The sequence below is a fragment of the Numenius arquata genome, chromosome 6, assembly GCF_964106895.1.
Source record: "Numenius arquata chromosome 6, bNumArq3.hap1.1, whole genome shotgun sequence".
NCBI classification, from domain to species: Eukaryota; Metazoa; Chordata; class Aves; order Charadriiformes; family Scolopacidae; genus Numenius; species Numenius arquata.
The window spans coordinates 42752759-42773262 of NC_133581.1; the positions used below are offsets into that span (position 1 = coordinate 42752759).

Sequence of the window (20504 nt, forward strand, 5' to 3'; positions counted from 1 at the left end):
AGCCCCCTTGTCTCTTAGGCCTAAATTATATATACACAGCCAACCTTGATTTGATATATCCTAATTTTATAGTACTTGATTTTATAGTACTGATTATCTTTGAAGTTTTTAATGTGGAGAACTGTTACAAAAAGGATTTCTCTTGAGACTCAATTATTTTCTTAGGCTGTATTTGAATAATTTTAACTGGGTTTTCCTTTTTTCCAGAATGGTGAACGCACATAGAGGATTTTCAGCACTGTGTAGAATTTGCATTTGATTCGAGAAACTGTAAGAGTGCTCATCATGGAGAAACAGCAGATTGTCTTGGGTAGCCGGGATGGTGGGACTGTGTCTGGTGCAGCACCTGCTTTTTTTGTCATCTTGAAACAACAGCAGGGAAACGGTAAAGCTGACCAAGGAATCCTAGTAGCAAACCGTGATGCCTGTGCCCTCGCCAGCAGCGTATCAACTCCAATAAAATCCAAAGTCAAGACTTGCCTCCCAGCTGACTGTGTCTCAGGGGGCATTACCGTCACCCTGGATAACAACAGTATGTGGAATGAATTCTACCATCGCAACACAGAGATGATTCTGACGAAGCAGGGGAGGCGCATGTTCCCGTACTGCCGATACTGGATTACAGGTCTGGATGCCAGTCAGAAGTACATCCTAGTGATGGACATATCCCCTGTGGACAATCACCGATACAAATGGAATGGCCGTTGGTGGGAGCCCAGTGGGAAGGCAGAACCACATGTTCTCGGTCGAGTGTTTATTCATCCAGAATCCCCTTCCACTGGCCAGTACTGGATGCACCAGCCGGTATCCTTCTACAAACTCAAACTTACCAACAATACCCTGGACCAGGAGGGTCATATAATCTTGCATTCTATGCACCGTTATCTGCCGCGACTTCACTTGGTGCCTGCAGACAAAGCCACAGAAGTCATTCAGCTCAACGGCCCAGATGTCCATACATTTACCTTTCCACAGACAGAGTTCTTTGCAGTTACAGCCTACCAGAACATCCAGATTACCCAGCTGAAAATAGATTACAATCCTTTTGCTAAAGGATTCAGAGATGATGGGTTGAATAGTCGACCTCAGCGTGATGTTAAACAAAACAGTAACTTAGAATTGGAAGGAGGTGATGTTCTTAGCACTGCTAGCATTCGTGGTCGCCCTGCTGAAGTTGATGCATTGGATTTGCATCAGAGAGGTTTAGATTCTTCATTCATTGCTCAAAATCCATCAGACATTGATCTGGAAAAAGAGTCCTTTAATGCAGAAAGGGACTTCCTGCGTTTCCTGGACACTGACCTGTCTTTGGGTGATATGCCAAAGCTAAAACAAGAAGTCTCTGAAAGGTGGGTTAACACTCTATTTCTGGAACAAATACTGATTGAGTGGGGTATTTGGTAAAAGTTTAAATAATACAGTGTTCAGTGTACAGATTTACAGCTAAAGTTTGCCTGACCCAAAATGGTAGAACACTTATTATTAAAGCTTTTCTTTACTTAACCAGTCATCTATCAGTCTGGACTTTCTAACATGTCTGAGGAGTGTAAGAGTTCAGTATTTTTGCCTATGTTTCTTTAACTCCCTTTCTAAAGGAGTGTTGGAGGGTTTCTCCTAGCCCTCTTAGCATTTTAGAACGCTGAATTTAATTTGTCAGAGTTTTAAACAGAGGACGTTGCAGTCATCAGAACATCACCTTTCTTTTTAGGGTTGCTTACCACAGCGACGTGCTGTCTCTGTATCTTCAGTTTTCATTAGCGGAGGGGTGTGGGGTGTGTATGGGTATTTAGGTTGGGTATGTGTAGGGGTTGCTACAGGGCAGTTGTAACTGGCAGCATGCTACTGTTTTCTCAATAGCTGCTTGTGTGAATTCTTTTATTCCACAAAGTAGTATGAGGTAGCCTGCCTGTTGGTAGTCAGTTGCCTCATATTTGCTGTGAGGTAAGAGAATCTGCACCTGGGGAAGTCCTTCAGAATAACTCTTACCCTGTTCAGACCTTAATTTGCTCCATGGTAATTTTATGTCTACCTACGTAACCGGCATTGACTTTTTGAACCGTTCTATGCATATCACACAAACCGTAGTAAAGCAGCGTAGTGTATATGGGAGAGCCAACCCGAAATAATGAACATGCTAACCAGTAAGCATTTGTGTTGGTAAACCAAGCCTGGCAAAAACTACTATTTTACTGGAGTTTCACTTAGTTTCCAAATATTAAGCAATAGAATAGAGCAGCTTTAGCAAAGAGTGAATCTGTGTCAAAAGATGTGTCCTGGTTTGAGGAAATACTTCGAACCTGAAGAAGTGATTTTAAAAAAAAAAAAAAAAAAAAAAAGAAAAAAGATTTAGTGACAAAAGCAGCCAATATGTAGATCAGTACATCAGTACACCAAGAAATTATTTAGCTGCAGGATATCAGGATGATGATAATGGTGTAATTAGAGGCCAGTTCTTAGAAGAAAAAAAAGTTGTATTTGTGATATAATTATACAGCTTGTTTCAAAGGCTGTATTACTGTCCTACTTCATTGTGTTTCAGAGAGGACAGAGTTCTGCTTGATTGTTTTTTTGGGTTGGTTCTTTTTTCCTTGCAGAAAGTATCTCCTTGCCTTTTGAGTAACTGAAAAACTTCAAATTACAAAGCTCTCCATTCTTTGAGACTTCATTAGGTTTAGTTGTAGTAATTCTTAAGAGTACTAGAATTGCTTTTTGGATCTAGTGTCCTAACCTTTCTCTTGCAGTGTTTTCCGGTGTCAATGTATTAGGAAGAAACGTAACTTCTAGCCGTCTTATATTCTCCAAAAATGTTGTAAATTCTAGAGAAGCATGTCTTGAGCTTTCTTTAGTTCCTAAGAATACAGCATGGAGAAGTGTTTAGATAACTGCATATTGGAAGTAAAACAGTAAAACTCTGAAAATAATTACTGAAAGGTTTATTTTGTCTTCAAGGTGATATTTTTTTCTCCTTGGGGTCAGCTGCAGTTGAAAAAGTTAAATTTTTATCACTTTGTTTGCCTGAAGGGGTCATTGAAGCAGATTATTTGGAAAACTGTTTGAATTGGAAAGCTTGGGGTGGTTTTGTTCACTTTTTTCCTGAGGAACAAACCCCATTTTTTTTAGGACTCAAGGACCTTCCTTAAGAACAGATGATGCAGATTGGTGGACTTAATTTCTTTTGGTCCAAAGCATGTTAGATGCCTTTCCTGGCTTTACCTCCAAGACAACTTATCTCTGAAATGTGCTAAAAGCTGCACAGACAGGGAAAGAGTAGAGGGTTTTTCTCTGTTCTGGTCTAGGAAACATTTATCATTTGAGGAAAAAATGTTACCACAGTCCTAGAAAAAACCCTCAAGCATTCTCCAGATTTTTGTTTTATGTTTCTGTAATCTATGTCAAAAAGTCAGGTTTTGTACTTGGAAAGAGAAAAATGGATCTCATCCAAGAAATGGCAGAGCTGTCTTTTTATGTGTTGGGAGTTTTTCAGAACACTAGTTCTCCTTTTTCATTCAGATCTGTTGAAAATATTTTCGTGCCTTGCAGTTGAGATCCATTCATAAATGCGCCAGCCTTTCAGGGACAGTGTGAGCAAGTGGCATTTTTCTTTATCAAACTAGATACATTAATATTTGCATATTAATGAAGATTGGGCATTTCTTTTGTCATAGGCCAGCTATTACTAGCAGCTGATAGGCGCTATCTTGCTTTTATGCAAGGTAGTGATTTCTGTTGAGTTTAGATTTGAGTGAGAGTCAGAAAATGGGAATTGCTGTCTCTCAGATAATGCTCTCCAAAGGAAGTGGAGTTCCAAGTGCTGTAGTGTGTGATATTTCCCACAACACTCAATTTTTCTGACATTTTTGAGAATGGAACTGTGTAAAATGTTGCATATGCATCAGAATAATTTTAATCTTGAGTTACTAGTGCACTTTGGAAATAAAGGACTGTTTTCTTTAAACAAGGTGATATGTTTGGGGTTTTTTTGTGGGTTTTTTTTGTTTGTTTGTTTTTCTTTTCCCTATGGGCTTATAGTATGCTTAGTTTCATCAGGTGTATTGTAAAGAAAATAAATGTTTAATTTGAGTTGTGGACACTACTACAGGAATGTCTGGAACCACCCAGATACTGGGGGCATGGAGGGAAACATGAGAAAACTTTACTGATTCTTAAGTCTTACAGGCTAATGTACCCTTTCTCCCTTTTAATGTCTTTTGAATTTCCTGCTTCAAAAATACAATTGTGATATTTTTTTAATGCTCCAGTAGCCATGTTTTTCTAATTCAGTTGTCTTGTGTTTAGTCTGACAGTTTAATTTTCTTCTCTCTTTGCCTTCTTTTTGGAAGAGGAAGGCAAGTGATCATCCTTCACACCTCAGCCACAGATTGCTAGACTAATTCCAGAAGAAATCAGTTGTGGGGTTTTTGTGTGTGGTCCTGTCCTGTGTCTCCCCCTGCCCCCCAGTGTATTTAAAAATTATCTACATTAAAAAAAAAATCAAACCCATATATCTCAGTACTTTCAATAAATGGTTTTTAATTAGACAAAATGCAAGAAAATGATTTCTCTGCTTTTGCTGTTTTATTTTGTTTGTACCGAATACATTACTTGGGGTTTAAAGAAGTTTGCTTGAATATGAGCATTGTTGCATATCAGGCAAAGAAGGCACTAGTTAAGACATTATTTCACTGTTTTTACCCAGTATTGGATTAAGCTGAGAATTTTGAGAGGACAAATTTGCGATAGGATATAGGAAGAGAAGTTTCTGTGACTGCCTATGTTGCACATAATTTCATTTGGCCCTTAGTTTGTGAAGTTACTTCCGTGCTAAAAAGCAACTTTTTATTGTTTGAAAAGTTGATAATTGCATCTGAATTTAAAAATCTAGAAAAATGCTGCTCACCGTTTGGTGCAAATACTTGATCTTCTCATACATACACATAGATGGGTGATACCTCGCTTTTGACACCATCTGGCTTATGGTTGTGATATGCAGAATAAAATAACATTCGTTTCTAGAAATTTCATTTTTACAGCAGGGCTTCTTTGTTTTTGAATACTGTCTGGATCCCTAGTAGAAAGGTAATCCTGTTGGGCTTCCAACTGGAAACAGTAGAACTCAGATGAGAAATTTATTCCTGGCCAGCAAATTTATTACGTTTTTTTGTCTCTTTATTTTTGAGAAATTTAAGATAGAGGAGCAGATGACTCAGATCTTCTTAATAGCATTCACTTTAATTGTGGATCTGCTGTACTGAATCAACCTGTAGCTGTAATGTGACAGGATTTTGAATTGCCCATAACCTGTAAGTGGATTGTCTTATAACTTCTTTCATGGTAAACTCACTGAAGAAGAAAGTCTTTTTAATCTTACATTTGACGTTCTTAATTAAATGAAAGCTAGAAACTTTCTAATAGGAGACTCATTGTCTGGAGAAGACAGTAGATTAAGCAGGACTGGTATCCCACTCTCCTGCTGCCTGCTGTTCACTCAGAAGGCAGGTTTTTACTTGAGGTTTAATTCTGGTTACTTATTGTCCTTCTGAATTGCAGCAGGTTTTCTAGATAGGTTGTGTCTTGTTCTTAGGAATTTTATATGTAAATATATAAATCTGTATTTTCACTCTCTGCTCCCTGTTTTAACACTGCAGTCTCTCTCCATGAGGTGGAGACTCCCAACTCCATGTTGTGACTCTTGTGTGTCCAAGCTTTTCTCCCTCAAGTACATCTGCTGTCTAAATGAGGCGGAAGCAACCTCTTCCTCCGCATCTTCCCCTCCCTCACTCCCAGCACAGGGTTCAACTGAGCATGGTCATTCTTTAAAGGCTATGGGGGTGGGTGGGTGGGTGGATGGATAATAATACTAAAATGCATGTGCATATATGCACAATATATAAAGCGATATTGCCTTTATGTATAATAGATTGTTATTAAAATTAAGTTATATTTGAAATTATATTAGCGTTAACTAACATTAACAAATATTGGGGTTTTTAAGAACATTTTAATAACATGAGTTTAACAGAATTTGAATAATAATTTAACATAACTAAAATGGTATATAGTATCTTACAAAATATATATTAAGGTAATATTGGAATACGATCTGATATATTTAGTAAATAAGTTCTGACTTATTTTCTAAGGTTCATCGTGGGTGTGAGTTTCTGGTTTCATGTTTTAGTTGTTTCATTCTATGACAAGGAGCCAGCTTCTGATGTGCTTAACAAAACTGCTGACTGCAATTTTTTGACTGATGTGTCTGTCCCTCAAAGAAGCCCATCATCGGCGTGTAACTGGCTGCACTGTTAGTCTTCAGTATCTAATGCACGATATGTCAAATTCTGGTTAGGTTAATACTCAGACTTAATGGAAGATGGTGCATAATTCAATAGGATATTAACATTCTGTAAGCGTTAGAACAACAGTTAAATATAGGAATTGTCTGTACGTGGCGTCAGGATGAATTAACTAAAACGTTAGTTAAATCATGTAAATTGAAGTGCATTAGGCACTTACTTGGCTATTTATTTGCAAGCACAATGGCTTTAGTAAGGTGACTTAATGAGATAACACACAAACTGAGGCCACTTCTGAGCATTTAAAACACGATAGCTTGGTGTGAGTTCATGCTGAGTCTCAAATAGGAAAAAGTGCAAATGTCACCCTGCTGTTAGACTAGGGAAGGAAATTGTGCTGCTGCCTTCAGATAAGAAGTTGGATTGTTTTTAATGATGGCAATTTTTTTTTTTTTTTTTTGAGTGCTTACTTCTAAAAATGTAAGCTTGTAAATAACAGCTAATTTAGGAGACTCATGTCTCGGGGCATTTTGGAACTTTTTTTATAATGTGTAACCAAGGATTATGGGAGATGATGGAATTTCAGTAAAGGAAGAGATTTGATAAAGATCTTGTGTTGTATTTTGTTTTTGTTCCCTCCCTCTCACTCCAGTCCCATTGCTAGCAGTTATGAAAGCAGTTCCCGTGTGGCATCCCCACTGGACCCAAATGGACACTTTAATGTAGTCATTAAAGAGGAACCAGTAGATGACTACGACTACGAGTCAAGTATTTGCACACAAGGAATAAGTGTGAAACAGGAAGACACAGATGAAGAAACTGATGAGTATTCCAACACTGATGATGATGATCCTGTCCTACAAAAACACCTGATGAGACGCAGTGAAACAGATGGAATTGATGGAGAATTGAGGTCTAGGAAGCGTGTGCTAACCAGTCCTTCGGGTGTTGCCAAAGCAAAAATGTTAAAACTGGATAGTGGGAAGATGCCTGTGGTCTATTTGGAACCTTGTGCAGTCACAAAGAGCACGGTGAAGATATCTGAGCTGCCGCAGACCATGCTCTCCTCCTGCAAGAAGGAAAAATCCCCTTTGAGTGCAATACTGGATTCATTGCCTGTGTGTTTTGAAAATCATAAAGGCTCTTGCTCAGGCACAGCCACTGTAACTGAGGAGTTAATTATGAAAAAACAATCTCCTGGGAGTAAAATGTCACAGAAATACTCTTCAATCGGAGAGGCCCAGTGGGCTCTATCTAAATCATCTAATTTTAGTCTCAGGGGCTCAGTGGGTTGTCACTTCTCAGCTAAAGAGATCTGTGGAAGAAAAAGGCCTGGCATACTGAAGAATCCTATGTCCCTGAAAAGCTCTGGTACCAATCAAAACACCTTGTCATCAGTTACAACTAAAAGAGGAAGGCCACGGAAACTGAAAATTTCCAAGGCTGGTCGACCACCTAAAGGAATAGGGAAAACTGTAATAACAAGCAAGAACACCTCTGTGGGGCCTGGGAATATCCTTCCAGATGTTAAGCCAGACCTTGAAGATGTTGATGGAGTCCTCTTTGTGTCCTTTGCATCAAAGGTAAAACTTAACTGTTTTGAGTAAAATTAAAAACCTTTTCCAATGTCTCATTTTTAAGCCCTTTGCACTTACAAGCGGAAGGTATATTTTCTTTTAAACTGAGTTTTGAGATTTATGGCCTCTTTGCAAATCTGTTGTTGTTTTGTACCTATGTTAATTGTAACAATTTTTTACTTCTTAGCAACTTGGGGAGAAATAGTGGGATCTAGAGTTCTGTTTAAAAGTATACATACTTACTTATTTATTAAACAAAGTCATGCTTTGAATATTTCAGTGATACTTTGATGTGGCCTAGTTTACATCTAAGTGTTTTAAGGTATCTTATTCAAGGCTCTTTATGTATGTAGGAAGCTCTTGACATTCACACTGTTGATAGAGCTGGAGGAGAAGAGTCACAAAATCTTCAAGCGCCCTTATTGACCACAAATGATCCAGGTACGTTTTTGTATTTTTTGTAAGCGATTCCCTGCAATAAGGGAGTTTGGAAAAACACTGGGAAATTAATCATTTAGGTCAATTTCTTGCATGGTGAATGTTTTTTATATGTTCTGTCTTTTTTATTTTTTGAGTAGATTGTCAAGCAAGAATACAAGTACTGGAAAAGGAATTGATGGAAGAGCTGAAGACCTTGAGGCATAAGCAAGTAATACATCCTAGCCTTCAGGAGGGTAAGCCGGCAGTGTACATGTTCTTGCACCTGGTTGTATATTATCCTTAATCTTACTGAATTGATAATTTCCTACTGGATGTAGTGCTGTGCATGCCCAACACAGCTGGGATCTGATTTTGGTTATTTATTTTTTTTTCAAAGGGAGGAAAGCATACAGGTGTGTATGTACAAATGTGAGAGTATGAAAGGAAATTTGTGTGAAACTGTCAGTTTCCTTCTTGACGCTTGCGGCATTGAGGGAGAATCTGTGGCATCTGACTCAGTTTCTTAGAGGCTTCAAGAGTTGTTTCAGCCAGCCAATAAAGATGTTTTCATTTTCACACATTCATGTTGCAAACTAGAAGAGGTAGAGGAGGCAAAAGATGAATCCTGAATCTCCAACAGCAAAGCAAGAGGCTGCATGTCATTGTATGCCTCTTGCAGAAGATGCTGAGCCTTCAGACTTGAGGCCATTCCTGTTTTGTAATGAGCTAATCATTGCAGAGAGCAGATGGAGTTGATTTTACTCTTCCATAGAAAATAGCCAGTTCCTGGTAGTAGAGGAGCTGGAGATCCAGAAACGCTTAACTAAGACTACATTTGTGGTGTTTGAGTCTGTATTGCTTTGAGTCACTGTAGGTCCAGGTTCACTAGCCACATGAGAGGGCCAAGCAAGGTATTTCTAGTTTGTGATCTTCCATTTACATACAATATTATCGTGAGGTCAGATGGAAGAAAGTCAAGGATCAACACAGCGGAACTTAATGTTCTCTCTACTGATGCTGTTGAGAATCTTCAGCAATAGTAGTCCTGAGACCAATGGTGTTAAAGAAGACATCGGAGCAGATGATGAAGAAATTGATCCAAGTGGAAGCATCGTATCTCATGCTCTTGAGGTTCTGGCCCTCAATTTTCCAATCATATAACTGTAATGCTGTAGGGATTGAGATTGGAAATGCTCATCTTGACTCTGATACTAGTCGGTTTGGGTCCTCACAGAGCTTTTTACTGTGAAGAACCCTGGATTATCTTGAATGGTTTATCCATGGGGTATGAGGAGAACTAGCAAACATTTAAAGGGATGCCTTTGCGTCTTACTAGTGTTGAGCTGACATTCCTGTCTTCCACCTTCTTAGACTGCCTTTGCAAAGGGTAGTAGAGAGCTCTTAAAGCTCCATCTTGGATGTAGAGGGAATGAAACAAGATAACCTATCCCCAGCTAGGTTGTACCTCAGTGGTGTAGCATCAGTGCTGACAGTTGTACCATGGATGTCTAAATGCAGTTTCCCCTGCCTTGATTCCAGAAGTAGTTGGCCCTATTTTCTAATGACCTCACTGGCCAACCTGCTCTCACCGATCTGTATGTGTTGTCATATTTCAAGAATGGTGGTAAAATCCCTTTTGTTGTCAGCTGCTGGCAATGTTAGATACAGCTCTAAGCAAATGTTACAGCAATGTTAAGGCTTTTCGGGATTATATTATGGCCCTCCTAGATGTCATCTTTACCCAAGAAAAGTATAATAAAATTATGCTATGTTGGCAACCACAAACACTAGTGACGAGTATTTTACTCATGAAAATTGGGAACATGTAAAACGCATGTGCTTTTCCTCTGGCTTCTAAGTGAGTGGTGATGAAGTGTGTGGTGCTTTCTGAAGTGTGTTGAGCAGTACACAGATCCTACAAAATGGACAGGAAAAGTCAAACATCAGGCTAAGAAAGAAAGATGGAAGAATTTTGACTTTCTTGAATGCTTGTGACCATCGTTTCCAGTGTTGAATGGTAATCTGCTGAGCCTGATAAATGAAACTGTGAGTCAGCCATGAAGAGAATGATCCTCACCTGTCTAATTTTTAGAGGGAAGAGAAATTATGTGAAGACTATTTGCAGCGAGAGCATTACTACAGACAGATACATATGTAATTTGATCAGGCTGTAAAATTACAGTACATATATTTCAGTTGTTGGACTTCAGCTGCTGCATGTAAAATGGAATCAGTCTTTATTCCCCTCTCCCTCCCCAATATCATCAGTAAGACATAAGAAGGCGGCTGAGGGGTGACTCTAAGGCCAGACTTAAGGGCTGTATCTTTTTCCAGACGTACAGATTCTAAATAATGTCTTGGAGTTTAGTGCAGCCTCATTAGCCTTCTTGGTTCCAATACTTACTCTCCAAAATTTCTTGACCACATTGTCATGTACTACAGATATTGTCATGTACTACAGAACAGGGAAAGAGGCATGGTTCCCTTATGTTTCTAAATGTGCTTTCAGCTATTTTGCAGAAGGCTACTGGCTTTCTTGTCCTCACTGCAGTTGGGAAATGGATATAGCAATTTGCTTAATTCTGCTTTTGGTTTTAGACAGTGTAGCTGAGAAGCTTAAGTTTCTTTTTGAGATTCACTGATGATGTGTTGGACCTGTACCTGAACTTCACAGTTGTTGTTGATTTGTGAAGTTAAGTAAATGGTGATTGAGGCTATCTAGATCTTAGAGACACCAGGACTGAAGGAAGAAGATGCATAAGAAGGAAATTTAGCTTGAGCATGTTAGAAGAAAAGCTCCTGCTGGAGTACTGGAATGCTATGGGATGCCTCTTCTATGGGAGCTAATTTGAATCCCTTATTGTATTCCTGAAAATCAAAGGCACTGTTGTCAAGCATTGTATTTCAGATTTAGTAGCTGCATCTGATGGAGAGGAGAAAGTTCTGAAGGAGATGGTTCTTCATTTGCTACTATTTGATTACAGCAACTGAAGTTTAGCAGTGCTGGGGATGATCAAAATGAATAAAAATGGTAGTTCACATGTGTCCTGTATGGCGATGTCTGTACTGACATATACTTAATTACCATTTATTCTCTCCAGGCTGCCTGCGTTCATTCCATGTTGCGCTTCTTAGAGTCATCCTGTTTTTTCTCTGGGTGCTCTCTGCATCACAATCTTAAACTGAAATAGTCAGTTCTGGTATGAGTGATGTTCTTATTTTTGTTTGAGTGTTAAACAAAGCTAGGCTTGTTTTTGAAGATGACAAAATAATTCAAATGGAGTGTCAAGAGAAATAAATTGTGTAGTCTTTGTATTTTATTTTAAATTGAGTTTGAAAAGAAATGGATGACATCTTGACATTTGGCAGTTGACATGTTTTTATACAAAATGCTGGATTGACTTGCTTGCTGCTCATTTTCCCTATGTAGACTTTGGAAATTAAATCTCACTAGACTGTCTTTGATAATGGTATCTGTTTAAACTATCATGCCTGAGATTTGTTCCATCTTGATTGTTTTTGGGCTGCCAGTAATCAGGTAGCTGTGTTTCCACTTATGAACATAAATGTGTACCACCAGTGCAAGGTTTCTACTGTATGTGCAAATATTACTTTGTGTGTCCTGAGCCATGTCAAGTTGTACATTTTCAATTTCAAAACTCACATATTTAATATGTGAATTTCAGACCTGTGGGCAACAGGAGCAACATTTGTAGGTTTCTATAGCTAGAACCCGAACAGATCTCAACTCCAGATGTCAGCTGAATTTGATTGACAAGTCACTTCTCGAATGCAGTGTAACAATATTTTCTGAAATAGGTACTAAGTCAAACTTGCTAACTTCTTTTTTATCAGCATTTCTGTATCTGTATTTTTTGCTGTGGACAAAGATGCCTTTTGTGACCAAGTAAAGTCTTTCAATTTGAGTATTTTTGGAGGAGTTAATGAAAGAAGATGTTGTAGGCATTTGTGGTGGTATCAACAACATGGATTTAGTTTATAGCCGTTTTTTCCTCCTGCTTCAAAAAAACCTCAAAAAAGTGTTTTTTTGCAAACTGCCAAGCCTGGGAAAAAAATAACCTACTGAGATCTGGATCATTTGATGAACTAGTCCTGAGAGTGCTGTCTGAATACAACTTTGTATCGTAACTTCCTGACGTGCACACACACTTCTTCAGAACTAAAATGTGGTTTGCTCTTGTCTCTTATTGCTGGTTGAAACTGAAGTGTGTGTGGTGTATGTTCTTGCACAAGAATAGGTTTTATTAGAGAAGGGGATGTATAAGTACTACTTGTCAGGATTGATAATATATGTAGTCATATGAAATGTCAAATAGTCAGCTGGGGTGGTTCAGGCAGTAACTCTAGCCTTCAAGGATGTCAGCGGTGCTAACTTCTTCAAAAAATGCACAAGCAAAAACTTGTATTGCAAGAATTATTACAACACCAACACTTTGGTTAATAAATTTCTGTGGAAACTTTGGTAGTAATCAAGAAAACTCTGAAAAGTAATTCCATTTTTTTTTCTTGATTTCACATTCCCTAAAATGCTCTTTAATTCATACCTGTTGTAAATCCAGTACAAGTAACAGTTATAGTCACTAGTGCTCTTTTTCAGGTCTCTTAAAATGGTGGTTGAATGCTAGAAAAGCCTGTAGCTTATTGGTTTATTATTTAGTAAATATCTTGACTTTCTTTTTCCTAACACCTTGCTGCATTAAGACATTTACTGATACTTACCTCTTGTAGTGGGACTGAAGTTGAATTCTGTGGACCCAACGATGAGCATTGACTTGAAATATTTGGGCGTGCAGCTTCCCCTTTCATACTCAAATTACTCCTTGTGGAGCTACCCAGGAGCCAATCCCAATTCTCCAGGTGGGTGGAATACAAATTTGCTGAAATGTCAAGTATTACCTTCTTAGTATCAATGAACAGAAGGAGGGAATGGCCATTTAGTTGAACTTGATATCTTAAAGAGATTAAATCAGTATTAAAATGACAAAATGTGAGAACTTCCTTAATTATGATGTGCTTACCAGCCGAGGAGTCCTGCGTGGTTCTGGCCAGATTGTCTTTAGCTTTTTATTTTGTGGTGATTGTGATACCATATAATAGTATCTGTCCAGTTTATTTTATATGGGCATGTTTTGTTTATTTAAGCTGTATTTTCTAAACACGAATACACACATTAACTACTCTCAAATGGCTCAGAAGAAGTCTAAGCAATCTACATTTCTCTTACGTTGCTCACATGCAAAACAGAAAAAGTTGTCTTTCACAGAGCTGACTATCAGAACTTTCCAGAAGAACCTGAGGTGCCACTTGAAGGCTAACCTGTAACGTCATGATAATTATTTATTACAAAAGTGCTTTTTTAAACTTCTATTTGGTATCCAAAGAAGTGCATTCTCATTATAATGTGATTATGATTCTAATGCTGTTGGTAGATACTGTTTTTAATAATAAACTGGTTGGACGAAGTATAGGGGTGCTTATCTTTCTCCTATTTACTTCGTCCTACTTTAATATTCTGATTACTGTGTCTTTCTTAATCTGCTGCTTTTGGGAACTGGTAAAGAGGCAGATATTGTTATCTCGGGTTTGTTTACGCTGCAAAAGAAGCCGATTCAATTCAGAAGATCTCAATCAGCTCAGCGTCAAATGCAATTATTTCTAGCCTAGCATTATGTAAAACAGCCACACAGACCCCTATTAGTATTTTTACATTGTAACTTAGCTCCCAGAGCACCTGGGTAACTTGACAGAGATGTAGCTGTTTGCCTTTTGTGATTCTTCCACGTTTCTACCCCTAGTTGCTACTCAGCTGAATTTGACAGAACAGCAAACATCAAAAGTTTCTATAGGTCTTACAAAAGTCATTGGCTCAATTGAGGGGAGAGACTCAAATCACTTTCCTCGCTGAGAGAGATTGTAGCTCAAAACCTGCCTATTCCATTTTAGCCTACTGAATTGCTGATTTGCCAGTTTTGAATTTTGGAATCAACTGCTTGCACCATTGCCAAGGAGACTAAAACTGAAAATACAGGAGAGGACATCTTTTGTATGGGGTAGCGGATGCATGGCCGTACAGCAGAACTCTACAGGAAGTTTGGCTTTAAGTATTCTGTTAATTTGTGTTAAAAAAAAAAAAAAAAAGAAAAAAAAAGTAAAGATTCAAGTCTCTCTATTCAGCCTTTTGATTTACTGCTGTTCATCTACCCCTGAAAAAAAATAAGCAGAGTTTGCTAGGACATTGATAAAATCAAGCTTGGCTCATAAATTGAGGCTAGCTTTCTTCTTTTCCAGATGCCGGATTTCCTTTTGTTTCCAGGACAGGAAAGACAAATGATTTCACAAAAATCAAAGGCTGGCGAGGGAAGCTTCATGGTGCTTCTAGAAATGAAGGTAAAAAAAAAAAAAAGGTCAAAAGAAAAGAAAAAGACCTTCGATAGGTCTTGCAATGTGGTAGTTGTGTGTGTCTTAATGAGAGATACTTTTTTTTCATATTGAAACGGTCATGAATGAAGAATTTCTTATATTGATTCCATGGTCAGAATAGGAATTTATGAGGGAAGAGAGAAACTTACTCTGACGAAGATAAAAATACACGTATCTTTTTTACACAGAAGGCTTGAGCGAAGATCAATGGTGCAATAGTTTTGGTTTTGTTTGTCAGTTTTGAGTTTACTTGGAAGTATGGTAACTTCAGAATTCTGTTGCCTCAGGGACCCTAATGAACTCAAGTAATTTTCATTTATACTGGTGTATTTTTAATTCCAGTTAGAGTAGATATTCCTTACGTACTTGATTACTTTGCCTTGCCTAAGGAGAAATGGATGTTTGGCAATTTGCCAGTTTTTACTTAATATTTAGATCGAATATTTATATTGTGCCTTCTGCCCTTTCATACAGTGTTGTATTGGCGGATTCCAGATGTATTGTGATGTACCAGGTAGGCTAGATGTTCAGGACAGAGAAAGTAGATGCTTGGAAGCGTTGCCTGTTCAGGGCTTACTCTTTTTCTGAATGAATACACGTGTAAAATCTCTACAAAAACAGTTGTTCAGACAGCTGGTTGTGTTTCAGTGTGGATTATATGTGGAGTGCCTGTGTTGTACTTTTCTAAAAGAATTGTGTATATATTTTTAGAGAGGTATTTATCACTTCTATATTGTTTAATTATTCTAAGATTTGTCAGTATGATTTCCCAGGAGCTAGTTAAAGTGCTCTTTATTTGTTTAGGTGGCAGTTCAGAAGGTTCCTTGAAGAATCGCTCAGCTTTCTGTAGTGACAAGCTGGATGAGTACCTGGAAAATGAAGGGAAGTTGATGGAAACGAGTATGGGATTCTCTTCTAGCACTCCCACTTCTCCTGTGGTGTATCAGCTTCCTACTAAGAGCACTAGCTACGTGCGAACGCTCGACAGCGTCTTAAAGAAGCAGTCCACCATAATTCCATCAACATCTTATACGTTCAAGCCTGTTCCTCTGTCATCTACCTCTAGGAAGACAAAGACTCAAACCAGACAGTCTTCTAGAGCAAAATCATCCTACAAGCCTATACTGCCTTCACCTTTTCCTGCAAAGCAGAAACAGAACTCTTCATCAGGGGAAAAGGCTGCTAAGTCTGTCTCCAATAGCGGTTTGACTAACCAAGCAGATAGTTTCGTGGTGCCGGCTCTGGATGAAAACGTACTTCCAAAACAGATTAGTTTGCGTCAAGCACCACATCAGCACCAATCGGCTCGTCCACCAGGTTTGTCTAAATCTCAAGTGAAGTTAATGGACTTGGAAGACTGCGCTCTCTGGGATGGCAAACCACGGACCTATATTACAGAAGAACGAGCAGATATCTCTCTGGCGACTCTGCTTACAGCTCAGGTAGATCTCTAATAGTTTCCTTCCTTTCTGTGCTATTGCTTTGCCAAATCTGTGCACTTACTGATGTTGCATATAGATGCAGAAAATAAGAGTGAAGCTGCTAAGGACCATGACGAAGTATGATGTTCCTTTGTGGTGTGGTCTTTGCAGTGAAAGTTGAGAAGTGCTGACTTAGCATTATGTGAAAAAACTAATTGTGATGATAGTGTGTTGATATGAATAATTAATAATATTATTGAGTTATCTCAAATTTTCACCATTAAAAATTCTGGTTAATACAACTGCATTTCCTTACTATTTGTCACTTTTTTTTTTTTTGAACTAACTGCAAAAAATTCCTGGTCATGTAACTTGGTTGTGACATGATAATCTCTTCTGCTTTCTTCACATCCTGCTTATTTCCAAGATGGTTCAGTTGTCTCAAATTGCTTCTCAGAAGACTTCAAATGCAAACTCTTCTCTCTTCTGCTTTTTTTCAATATAGGTGACAAATTTTTATATGTAAATCGTGTAGCAGAAGGAGTTACTCCAAATGAACTTTGAATAGAAATTCTGCATATGCTTGATTTAACCTTACTAAAATTTTCTCTTACTAAAATTTGAAGTGTTTACTTCTTTAAAACTTTTTTTAGGCTTCTCTCAAAAACAAACCTATCCACAAAATAATAAGACGGCGAGCACCTCCTTGCAATAACGATTTCTGTCGACTGGGTTGCATATGTGCCAGTCTAGCACTGGAGAAACGTCAGCCTACCCACTGCCGCAGGCCAGACTGTATGTTTGGTTGTACTTGCTTGAAGAGAAAGGTGTTGCTGGTGAAGGGAGGATCAAAACATAAGAAAATAATGAAAAAGGCTGTACGTGGAAATCTTGTGTTCTATGGAACACAAGAAGATCAGCAAGAGGATGAAGATGTGGAAGAAGAGGGTGATGGGGAGGAAGATGAGCTGAAGCAGAAAGAAAAGAAGAAGAGAAAAAGGGTAGAATACAGTGAGTATTGCTGGTCAAAAGTGATTACTTGCAGCTTGGGAGAAACCACCTATCTTGATGGGCATTTTTATTAGGACGTAGTAGGGATGATATTTCTAAACCCAGAAGTTGGGAGTCAGTTCAAAGAGAGGCCTGCAGCATCTGCTTTTGTATCGCTGACCAGCAGAGAGTAACACCTTTTCCCTTTTTTTTAGCTCTTATCTGATCAGCATTTTGGGCACTACTTTGTTGTTTATTGTCATCAAATAGCTGGAGTTTCTTTTTGGTACTCTTGCTTAACTCTCCAGATATCTTTAAAGACTAATGATATAATTACTGCTATCGTTGCTGGTAATCTTCACTTACATAGTGCTGTTTTCGTTCCCGCTTACCAAGTGACTATCTAGAGCTGTATTATCAGTTGCTGTATATAGCTGCATAGGTCATTGACTTCAGTGGAAATACAATGATTTACAGTAGTTTCAGATCTGGCCTCAACTATGCTTAGAAAGCCAAATTTGTAGAAATTGACCATGAATTTATACTTTCACTTTCTTGCTAGTAGTACTTTTAGCAATAGCTAAAAACAAACATGGTGTTATCTGGCATTCCACTGGAATAAGTGAATTTTTCCATACAGGTGTGTTACAAAGGCTTTGGGGGATGTTTATAATTTTTACGTGTACAGCATCATTATTTGTAATGTAGATCACACTATAATGTAGATCACTAATTCTTCACTGTTTTTCTGTATATGCTATTTCAGTACAACTGAGAAACAATAATTAGTGTAGAATCATTTTTATTTTAATTTCCTGTTTCTTGTGGACAAGTCCCAGTCAGTTTTGGCTAGAATTTGAGACAAGAAAAAGAACCAGTAGTGTTTTCTGACAGTATGGACTAGTGATTGCTGCGTGGCTAGACCTCAGGCTCAAACAAAAATTTCTGTTACTGCTGTGTTAGGTGGTGTTTCATTTATAAGTAACTTGTGGTGGTTTTTTCCTCTTTTTTCAGCGATCTGTGACTCGGAGCCAGAACAGCCTATTAGGAATTGCCCATTGTGGGTGAAAGTAGAAGGTGAAATAGATCCAGAGCCAATTTATATCCCAACACCGTCTGTTATTGAACCAGTTAAATCTGCGGTACTGCCCAACCCTGAAGTCTCGCTTTCTAGTAAGCATAGATCTTCCAGTGGAACGAAACCAGGCAGAGTGTATACTCCTAAACCCAATCCAGTGGTAAGAAAGAAAAAGAGATACACTTGTTTTGCTTCGTTTTGAAAATTTGTTTTTCTTTATATTGAAAATGAAACAAACACTGCCAAAAGATTCTGTGCTAGGCCATTTTAGATGAAATTTGAGATGAAAGCCTGAGATGACAACCCATAAATATGTTGGCAAGTTAGGAGCAGTTGAGTGTGTATAAATCTTGAACTGTGTCCATCTTCTGTTGAGAATTTACTGTAGCAATATGCAGGTGGTGAAAGGTGATTATGATTCACTAATAGCTTCATTTTAAAAATGCAGTAATATATGCTATTTCTGGTAAAATGATTTGCCAGTTCTGTAATGTTTGTATAAGTTGTTAGCTGTATAATGAAGCCTCTCTGATTAATGAACTACTTGCAAAAAAAAAAAAAAAAGGGATACAGACATACAGTGTTCAGTGTAGTTCTGGAGTCTCTTTTTTTGTTCTTGTTTTGAGGTTTCACTGCTAATGTTGGAAGAATCTGCATTAGCCTCTTCCCGCACCTTAGCATCTAACAACAGCAGTAGAGTTGAGTCTAGTTATGTCTGAAGAACAAACATACCAGAGATGGTATTTAATATATACCAGAGAATGCTAAACAATGCATGGCATTTGGAAGATTATCTGAGTGGGTTTGAGTTTTTGGGGATGGTAATGACCTGTTTCTGCCCCACTCTGAATATGTAATTTGGAAGCAAGCTGTAGACTGAGCTATGTGATACTAAGAGGGCAGATTCAGCTTTAAATGCTAGGCCTTTCTTTTGACGTTTACTGTTGAAGCATTAGTGTTGAAGTATTGTTAGAAAGCAAAACTCTTTCATGAACCTAGTGTGCATCTAAAATGGAGAGGTTTTCTTTTTTCTTTTTTTTCCTTCTTTTTTTTGGTAGATTCGAGAGGAGGACAAGGATCCTGTCTACTTGTACTTTGAAAGTATGATGACTTGTGCAAGGGTCCGAGCATATGAACACAGGAGAGAGGAGAAAAAGCAACAGAAAGACAAAAGTGATTCGCAAAGTTCTAGTGTAAAGGTAAGAAGTCACACTGTTAACTATCAGGTATCATAGCATAGGCAGAAATTTTGAAAATGTTGAAGTAATCTTTTCACCAGAAACTCCTATGTGACATGAGGGCTTGAGTTATATTTGATGGTGATAGGGCTGTGGAGCCCGGAGCCTAAATCACTTGGTAGTACTGGTAGATTTACCTTTTTACTATGATAGATAGAGATTGTCTTGTCTGTGGAAATTCCTGGCTGCCAAGTGCATTGTCATGTAAGGCTTAAATGTTCATTGTTAAAAGAGCTGTTCTAACGTGAAAACTGTTGTCAAAGTTAGCATATGTGTTATGATTCAGAGTGACAGTATGATGAACTAATTTATTTTGTGATGTGGTTTTTAGTGTGGAGGAGAGGTACACAGGAATGAATTTTTTTCCTGCATTTCTTTCCTCCTGCAGGAGCGTGAACCAGAGCTTCAGTCTGCTGAGAAAGCAACCTGTGAGATAGACAAAGACAGTGATAAATCAGGAGGTAAGAGCCAAGTCTTTAGTATAGTTCGGTCTCTTGGTAGTTCCACCTTTTTGTGGGGGTTTTTGCGTTGCTTTTATTTTTTAAAAAAGTTGCAGCTAATGATGAAACAAAAGTCCATTTGCTGGGGAAGTTATTATAGTTGTCAATAAAAATCTTATCATGTGCTTACACTTTCCTGTTTTCTTAAGCGTTTATGTGTGTGTCACATGGGAGATACAGCAGGCTAAATATCCATTACTTGCTGTTGCTCTAAGGTTGAAATGACCAGTATTACAGTAGCTTGTTTAGCAAGAAAAGATTATACTGTACAGCAGACTTGTCTTCAAGAGCAATAATTTAGATACTTGGGAAGGAATGGAGATCACTCTTCATGGTTTGTCTGGGTTTTTTTTTCCTCCTTTTTTCCTTACTATAACTTTGTAGTAACTGAAGAATTAGTAAATGTCCAAGTGGGAGGATGAGATCCTGTGAGGGTGGGATCCTCATGTTCTCCACTTAGAACTGTATGGGACAAGGAAGTGCCAATACTTTCTTTGGAGTTGTTTGATGTTGAATTCTTTTAGTTCAAGTTGAAAGGTTGAATTG

The 20504-nt window shown here is 38.2% G+C and overlaps 1 protein-coding gene across 1 annotated transcript in view; it reads left to right on the forward strand.

Moving 5' to 3' along the window:
• The first annotated feature begins 207 nt into the window (after positions 1-207).
• Positions 208-20504, forward strand: part of MGA (MAX dimerization protein MGA) — a 51158-nt gene continuing 30861 nt past the window's right edge. The window contains exons 1-11 of the mRNA XM_074150084.1: positions 208-1349; positions 6946-7876; positions 8224-8311; positions 8449-8544; positions 13040-13168; positions 14600-14698; positions 15536-16173; positions 16806-17163; positions 18157-18380; positions 19279-19419; positions 19847-19919. Coding sequence (XP_074006185.1) covers positions 286-1349; positions 6946-7876; positions 8224-8311; positions 8449-8544; positions 13040-13168; positions 14600-14698; positions 15536-16173; positions 16806-17163; positions 18157-18380; positions 19279-19419; positions 19847-19919 — 3841 coding nt within the window. The 5' untranslated portion in view covers positions 208-285. The remainder of the gene's footprint in view (positions 1350-6945; positions 7877-8223; positions 8312-8448; positions 8545-13039; positions 13169-14599; positions 14699-15535; positions 16174-16805; positions 17164-18156; positions 18381-19278; positions 19420-19846; positions 19920-20504) is intronic.